At 45.1% G+C, this 8,478-nt stretch overlaps 1 protein-coding gene across 1 annotated transcript in view; it reads left to right on the top strand.

Moving 5' to 3' along the window:
* The window catches only part of CCDC149 (coiled-coil domain containing 149), a 196,280-nt gene extending 188,804 nt beyond the window's left edge, over positions 1-7,476 (top strand). The window contains exon 12 of the mRNA XM_006866314.1: positions 7,046-7,476. Within this exon, the coding sequence (XP_006866376.1) occupies positions 7,046-7,476 (431 nt within the window). The remainder of the gene's footprint in view (positions 1-7,045) is intronic.
* The last annotated feature ends 1,002 nt before the right edge of the window (positions 7,477-8,478 follow it).

Raw genomic sequence — 8,478 nt, 5'->3', positions numbered from 1 at the left:
GTGTGTATATGTGTGCGTATACATATATATGTTGTGTGCCATTAAGTCAGTCCCAAATTATAGTGGCCCTGTATAGGGTTTCTGAGAGTGACTGGTGGATTTGAACTGTTAACCTTGGGTTACCAGTCTAGTATTTATCCTACAGCGCCACACCAGGGCTCTCTCTATATATGTGTATATGTATACATACACACATTTGCACACATATTTACACACACACATATATATTTATATGAGAAGGCTTCAAGAAGTTAGTGGAAATTTTTTATCTTTTAATTCCATTTATCTTTCTTTTTGAAGCCTGCCTGTATGGAGTCCTGGTGTGGTGCTGTAGGATAAGCACTTGACCACAAGATTGACAGTTCAAATTTACCAGCTGCTCCTCAGAAACCCTATACAAGGTTGCTATGGGTCAGAAGTGACTCGACTGCACTTAACAACAGCAACAACAAATGTGTGTATGTGTATATGTACACACAGACTTACATATATATTCATGGATTATATAAGGAAGAACATGGCATTAGGACTGGAGGAAGACTCATTAACAATCTGTGATATACAGATGATACAACCTTGCTTGCTGAAAGCGAAGAAGACTTTAAAATACTTACTGATGAAAATCAAAGTCTTCAGTATGGGTTGCTCTTCAGTGTACAGAAAACAAAAATCCTTACCACTAAGCCAATAAAAAACATCAAGAGAAGTGGAGAAAAGCTTGAAGTTGTCAAAGATTTCGTTTTGCTTAGATACACAATCAACACTCATGGAAGCAGCAGTCAAGAAATCAAATGACATGTTGCATTAGGTAAGTCTGCTGCACAGGACTTCTGTAAAGCATTCAAGAGCAAAAATGTCAGTTTGAGGACTTTCACCTCATAGGCATGTGAAAGTTGGACATTGAATAAGGAAGAATCAATGCATTTGAATTATAATGTTGGCAAAATATATCAAAAGTGTCATGGACTGCCAGAAGAACAAACAAATCTTCTTTGGAAGAAGTACAACCAGAATGCTCCTTAGGAGAGATGATGACAAGACTTCACCTCTATGTCTTTGAACACATTGCTAGGAGAGTGCAGTCTTGGTAGAAGAACATCATGCTTAGATAAGTTGAGGGTCAGCAAAAAAAGAGGAAATTCCTCAACAAGATGGACTGACACAGTTGCAGCAACAATGGGTTCAAACATAACAACAATTGTGAGGCTGGCACAGGAAGAGGCCTTGTGTCCTTCAGTTGTACATAGAATGATTGTGAGTCAGAACTGACTTGATGGCACCTAACAACAACATAGACAATCTATACATGTAAACAATATATACACACAGATAAATGAACACACACACCTATATATGAACTATAGCTATGTAGAGAGCTTATAAAGCTCCTTGGTGGTACAGTGCACACACACACACCACAGTACCCCACCCCATTTCACCTCACTCCACCCCGACTCACTGCCAACAAGCTGATTCTGACTCACAGCAACCCTGTTTAGGATTTCCAAAGCTATAAATACAGTAGCAGAAAGCCTCTTCTTTCTCCCATGAAGCAGCTGGTAGGTTTGAACTGCTGACCTTGCGATCAGCAGTCCAATGCTTAATCTACAGTGCTGCCAGGGATCCTTACACACATAGCTACTCCTCAATTACCCGGCATTTTGCATTATGGACCATACGACTATTTTGTGCATTACCCTGGGTTGCCTTTTACCTGGCATTTTGCGTTATGGACCATACGACTATTTTGTGCATTACCCTGGGTTGCCTTTTACCCAGCATTTTGCATTATGGACCATACAATTATTTTGTGCATTACCCTTGGTGGCTTTCCTGGGTCCGGCTCCCAAACGCGGTGGCCAGCTCTCCCTTGCAGGCCCATACCCACTGCTGGTGTGCCTCAGTTGTAGCTCTTCATGCCCAACAGCCAACTGATGCAGATGTTGAGAAAGTCTTTCTGCAAAAGGTTCATGAGTGGTGGAGGGGCCCAGGAGAAGATAGGGGTGAGGGCGAAGTTGCTGCTGCTGCTTCCCTGTAGTCAGTACCTGGAGGGACCAAGTTCTACAGCAAAAAGTTTACTGGGGGTAACGGCCTGGGGCTGCAGCAGAAGCCAGCTACCCCTTCCTTCTCTGAAGCCCGGGCTGCTAAGCTTCTCTTTTGAGCAGTTGTCAGTCTTGGCCTTGGATGATGAGCATGTTACTCATTTCTCTGTGATCCTCCCAGCCTGTGTGAGGCAGCAGGTGGCTCAGCTGCAAGAGGACAGCTGCAGGGGTCACGGACATGGACAACAACCTCCATACCATCTTGACTTCCGGCCCCACCAGTTGCTCAAGCTCCTGAGCTGCCAACTTGGCCTCTAGTCTTTCTGCCAGCCCCCTGTTCCCCTCCAGTACCAGCTCTAAGGGAGAGTCCCAAGTACAACAGTTCCAAGGGCCCCAGCTCCAGGCCCCCTGGGCTTCACTTATCTTGATGGTTAGGTTTCAAAGACCAGGTGGTTAATGTAAAACCAGCATTATGCAAGCAGGGGAACATTTTCCCCAACTCTATGTTTTGTCAGACTTTTTCATTTTTGTTAATCTGCTGAAAAAAACTGCATCTTATGATTTAGGTTTCTTTAAATATCCATGATATTATGACTCTTCTAAATTTGGAGCCCTGGTGTAGCACTGTTGGGTAAGCACTGGACTGCTAACCACAAGGTCAACAGTCCAACCCACCAGCTGCTCCTTGCAAATTCTATACAGGATCACTGTGAGTCAGAACCAAATTGATGATACTTAAGAAGAAGTGCAACCAGAGTGCTCCTTGGAGGCCAAGATGGCTAGGCTTCGTCTCTCATACTTTGGACACATTGTCGGGAGAGAACAGTCGCTGGAGAAGGATGTCATGCTGGGTAATGTGGAGGGTCAGAGAAAAAGAGGAAGACCCCCAACGAGATGGATCAGCCAGGTGACATCATTGATGGCGTCAAGTGTGGCAGCGGTAGGGAGGTTGGCCCAGTATCGGACATTGTTTTGTTCTGCTGTGCATGGGGTCACTATGAGTCGGTTCCGACTCGATGGCACCTGACAACAACAACAAGTAACAACAATGGTTAAGTGCCATTGAGTTGGTTCTGACGCACAGCAACCCCTTACAGGGTTTCTGAGGAGTGACTGATGAGTTTGAACCACCAACCTTGTGATTCAAACCGACCTTGTGTTCCAGTGCATTATCCTTCAGTACTGTACCAGGACTCAACACCCCCAACAATAATATGGGTGCTGTCTCTGACTATTTTTTTTCTTTTCTTTGAGTTATCTATTTTCATTCAACACTTGAAAAGTGTTTGTTGAAAATCGTAATGTATTCAAATGAACAAATACATTCTACACCCAAGGAAGTGGCGGAATCTCACAGACATAACGTCGAGCAAAAGAAGCCAGCCACAGATGATGCTGTCTGCATCAAGTTCCAAATCAGAAACAGCTTGTTAGAAGTCAGGCTGCTGGTCAGCAGGGCAGAGGGCCTTTACTTTAGGGAGGGGGGCTTGGAAATGCTTTCTTTCTTATCCCAGTTGCCCTGGTCGCTTTGTGAAAATTCATTGAACTGTCTATTTATTGTTTGTGCACTTCTTTCTATGTGTGTCAAGCCCTATAGCCCTGGTGGTGCTATAGGATAAGCACTGGACAGCTAACTACAAGGTCTGCAATTCAAACCCACCAGCCGCTCTGTAGGAGAAAGCGGAGTCTGTCTGCTCTGTAAAGATTTACAGCCTTGAAAACTGTAGGTAGGATCGGTGTTAGTCAGAATCAACTCCTTTGTAGTAGGTTTTTTTGGAGGTGGGTTCTGTATATATTGTTGTTAATGTTAGGGGCCACTGAGTTGCTTTTAACTCATCATGACCCTACGTGACAAAGAACTGTTCCATAGGGTTTCCTAGGTGATAGTCTTTACAGAAACAAATTATACTCTCATTTTTTAAATAAAAGGAACTTTTAATATATATATCACTAAATAGCCCTGGTATGGCACTGTGGGATAAAGTGCTGGACCACAAGGTCAGTTTGAACTATAAGGTCGGTGATTCAAACACACCAGCTGCTCCTTGAAAGTTCTATACAGGGTCTCGATGAGTTGAAACTGACTTGATGACACTTGATAACAACAACAACAAATAGACACTAAACTAAGTACTGTGGCCAAGCCAGTGAGGCCCCTGCTCTCCTGAACTTACATTCTGGAGTCAAACCTGAAAAAATGCTTAGTGCCTAGCACAGAAAAGCACAGAATCTGTGTTCACTGCTATGATTGTTTTTACCAAGGGGAGAAACTGAAGCATGCATATGGGGACGTAGAGGGAGCATAGACTGGCTGGTAGTAATGATGAGTTACTACTGTGTCAGCGCCAACCCGTAGCGGTCCCACGTACAACCGGAAAAAAAAAAAGGTTATGACATCTTCATAACCATCGGTAGCTCCAGTCCATTGTTATTGTTGTTGTTAGGTGCCATCAAGTCAGTACCAACTCATAGCAACCCTGTGCACAACACTGCCCGTCCTGGGCCAACCTCACCATCATTGTTACTCCTGAACCTATTGCTGCCGCCACTATGCCAATCCATCTCATTGTTTCTGACCCTCCACTTTACCAAACTGGATATCCCTCCTGGTAATATGTCCAAAGTATGAGACACAAAGTGTGGTCATGCTGGTTTCCAAGGAGCAGTCTGGCTGTACTTCTTTCAACATAGATCTGTTTGTTCTTTTGGCAGTCTGTGGTACTTTCAATATTCCCCTCAAACACCATAACTCAAATACATCGACTCTTCTATGGTCTTCTTTATTCTCTGTGCAACATTTGCATGTATATGAAATTATTGAAAATATCATGGCTTGGGTCAGGTGCACCTTAGTCCTCAAACTGACATCTTTTCTCTTCAACACTTTTGAAAGGTCTTGTGCAGCAGATTTGCCTAATGCAATATGTCGTTTGATCTCTTGATTGCTGCTTCCATGAGTGTTGATTCAAGAAGAATGAAGTCCTTGACAATTTCAATCTTTTCTCCATTGTCAAGGATGTTGTTTATTCGTCGAGTGGTGAGGATTTTTGTTTTCTTTGCATTGAGATATAACCCATAGCAAAGGCTGTGGTCTTTGATCTTCATCAGCAAGTATTTTAAATCCTCTTCACTTTCAGCAAGCAAAGTTGTATCATCAGCATATCGCAGATTGTTAATGAGTCTTCCTCCAATCCTGATGCCATGTTTTCTTCATATAACCCAGTTTCTCAGATTATTTGCTCAGCATACAGTTTGAGTAAGTATGGTGAATGAATACAACTCTGGTTCACACCTTTCCTAATTTTAAACCATTCAATGTTCCCATGTTCTGTTTGAACAACTGCCTCTTGGTCCATGTACGGATTCCTCATGAACACAATTAAGTGTTCCAGAATACTCATACATCGCAGTGTTATCCATAGCTTATCATGATCTGTACAATCGAAAGCCTTTGTGTAGTCAATAAAGCACAGGTAAACATCTTTCTGGTATTCACTGCTTTCAGCCAAGATCCATCTGATGTCAGCAATGATATTCCTCATTCCATTCCATGTCCTCGTCTGAATCTGGCTCGAAGCTCTGAAAGTTCTCTGTCAGTATATGGTTACAGCCATTTCTGTATTACCTTTAGTAAAACTTTACTTTTGTGGGACATAATGATATTGTCCGATGCTTTCCTCATTCTGTTGGGTCACCTCTCTTTAGAATGGGCATAAATATGGATCTCTTCCAGTCAGTTGGCCTGGTAGCTGTCTTCTGAATTTCTTGCCATAGATGAGTGAGTGCCTCCAGTGCCGCATCACTTTGTTGAAAGATTTTAATTTGTATTCTATCAATTCCCAGTGCCTCGTTCTTTGCCAATGCCTTCAGGGTGTCTTCCTTCAGGATCATGGGTTCTTGATCATATGCTACCTCTTGAAATGGTTGAAAATCGACCTTTTTTTTTTTTTTTTGGTATAGTGTTGCTCTCTGTATTCCTTCCATCTTCTTTTGACGCCCAGTCTATTGTAGCTACTGTGTATTCTGAGTGCCTTCCAACCTAGGAGGAGCCCTGGTGAGTTAAGCATCAGGCTCCTAACCTCAAGATCAGCCTTCAAACCCACTAGCCGCTCCTCGGGAGAAAGAAAAGGCTGTCTGCTCCCATTAAATGTTTCCATTTCAGAAACCCTAGAGAAGAGTTTTATTCTGTTCTATAGGATCGTGCTATGAGTCGAAATCAACTCAGAGCAGTGGGGTTTGGTTTGGTCCAGCCTAGGAGGCTCAACTTCTAGTACTCTTAGCAGATGTTCTGTCATGATCCATAGGAGTTTCACTGACTTGTTCTGGGAAGTTGTCTGTCTTACTCTGGAAGCTCTGCTGAGACCTGTCCACTATAGGCAACCGTGCTGGTATTGGAATACTGATAGTACAGCTTCCAGCATCATAGCAACATGCAGCCTATATAGTAGGACAAACTGACATGCAGCTGGTGGTACAGGGGTACAGGGATAACATACCCTTTAATTTGAAATTGAGGAAGCACCAAGCATCCGTATCAAAGAAGGGGTGCTGATGGAGAGTCTAGGGGAGGGGGATCCTAAATCTCTCCTAAACAGCTCACTGCATCCCAACTCTTATATGACTAAACAGCCCCAGATTGTCTCTGGGCTGCAGGACCCACAAAGCCTGTGTCCTTGATGTCAGTATTTAATGGGTACCAGGAGCCACTTTAGAGAGCAGAGCAGGAGATGACCAGGTGGCTAAAGAAGATGAATTATAACTCCCCCCACCCCACCCCATTGCTTCCTCCCTCCACTATTAAGGAGGTGCTCATTGGCTGCCTGGCTTTCTTCTCTACCTTGAGTCCCATGTCCCCTGGACCCCTGTGTCCTGCATCTGGGGGAGACCAGGCAGGAGATCACCATTCTTTGTTTTCCTTGAGGCCACGTGACAGACATGGAAAGGAGGGGACTGCAGGCTGATATCCTGCCAGAGGTTTGATGCTGTCCCTGTTCTGTTTTCAGGGGAGGTTCAGAAGCAAGAACAAGATGAAAGGTGTGCCGCTGCCGAGGTGTTGACAGCACCAGAGGATGCAGGGAGGCTCGCTGTCAACTCCCCAGCCAATCAGAACCCCGGGAACCAGCTCAAGCACTTTCATCCTTCATTCCCCCAGTTACCTTCTGAGGAGGAAGAAGTAAACAGGCTAGGAAGGGAAATAATTAAACTGACAAAGGAACAGGCAGCTAAGGAACCAGAAGGGGACAGAAGAGAAAATCTTCAGAGTCCCGTGGAAGGGCAGCAGAACGAAGTGGGGCCAGCATCCCAGGAAGAGCTCCCCAAACCTGGCCCGGACTCCTCCGAGGCCAGCCAGCCAGTGCCTGGTGGTGATCCCACACCAGGAGATGGCGCAGGACCCCCAGAGGACCGAGGCTCAAGGAGTACCATGCAGACATGAAGTGGGAGGGACTGAGCATGATGACATGTTGAAGGCACTGGGGACAGTGAAGAATGAACATCCAGAACATCACACAGAGGAAGTCTCTTCCTCCTAACACACCTCCCAGTCTGCAAGTGAGAACAGTGTGCTGGTCCTGCTGCAAACTCCAACCATTCAAGTGATGGCAGTACAGTTTGATTTATTAAATGTGGGTCCTCAAGCTTCCCTGTGCCATCTCTTCCTGCCGCAGAAACACGGCTGTGAACATGCGAGGCCCCAGGAACCGTGCCCGCCATATGGCTGGTTCTCTGCATCCGTCTTTTCTTGTCAGCATTTGTTTTATTAGAGATAAGATGTTTTTCTATTAGCCCTTAATATTGTCAATCAAAATGATGGGAAGAGTTTGAAATGGATGGGGTTTTTAATCCGGTCCCATCTTGGTAATGGTTAGGCGGCTGGAGAGCAAGGTGTAATGGAACATAATGGGTCTAGAGGGTCCCATCACACTTCATCATGTCAGGGCCTCCCCGCCCCCTGGAGACCTCTCGGTCTGTGTATGTCTGGCATCCTGTCCATAGCGCTGTCTGTCACGGCCTGAAGCAGGCTTCGGAGGTTGGGTTTTGGGAATGAAATCCTCAGCCCCTGTTGAGTCCTGGTTGCTGGCTGTGAGAGCTGAGTTTTCCAGCCTGTAATTCCAGAGGATTCATTGATCTAGAGTGACTCCTAGGGAGAAGGGAGCTGTCAGTGATGTTCTGGTTTTGGGAATGAAATCCTCAGCCCCTGTTGAGTCCTGGTTGCTGGCTGTGAGAGCTGAGTTTTCCAGCCTGTAATTCCAGAGGATTCATTGATCTAGAGTGACTCCTAGGGAGAAGGGAGCTGTCAGTGATGTTGTGGGTTGGGTTTTGGGAATGAAATCCTCAGCCCCTGTTGAGTCCTGGTTGCTGGCTGTGAGAGCTGAGTTTTCCAGCCTGTAATTCCAGAGGATTCATTGATCTAGAGTGACTCCTAGGGAGAAGGGAG

This window comes from Chrysochloris asiatica, unplaced genomic scaffold (assembly GCF_000296735.1).
Source record: "Chrysochloris asiatica unplaced genomic scaffold, ChrAsi1.0 scaffold00089, whole genome shotgun sequence".
NCBI lineage: Eukaryota > Metazoa > Chordata > Mammalia > Afrosoricida > Chrysochloridae > Chrysochloris > Chrysochloris asiatica.
This window is presented reverse-complemented; position numbering and strand designations above follow the sequence as displayed.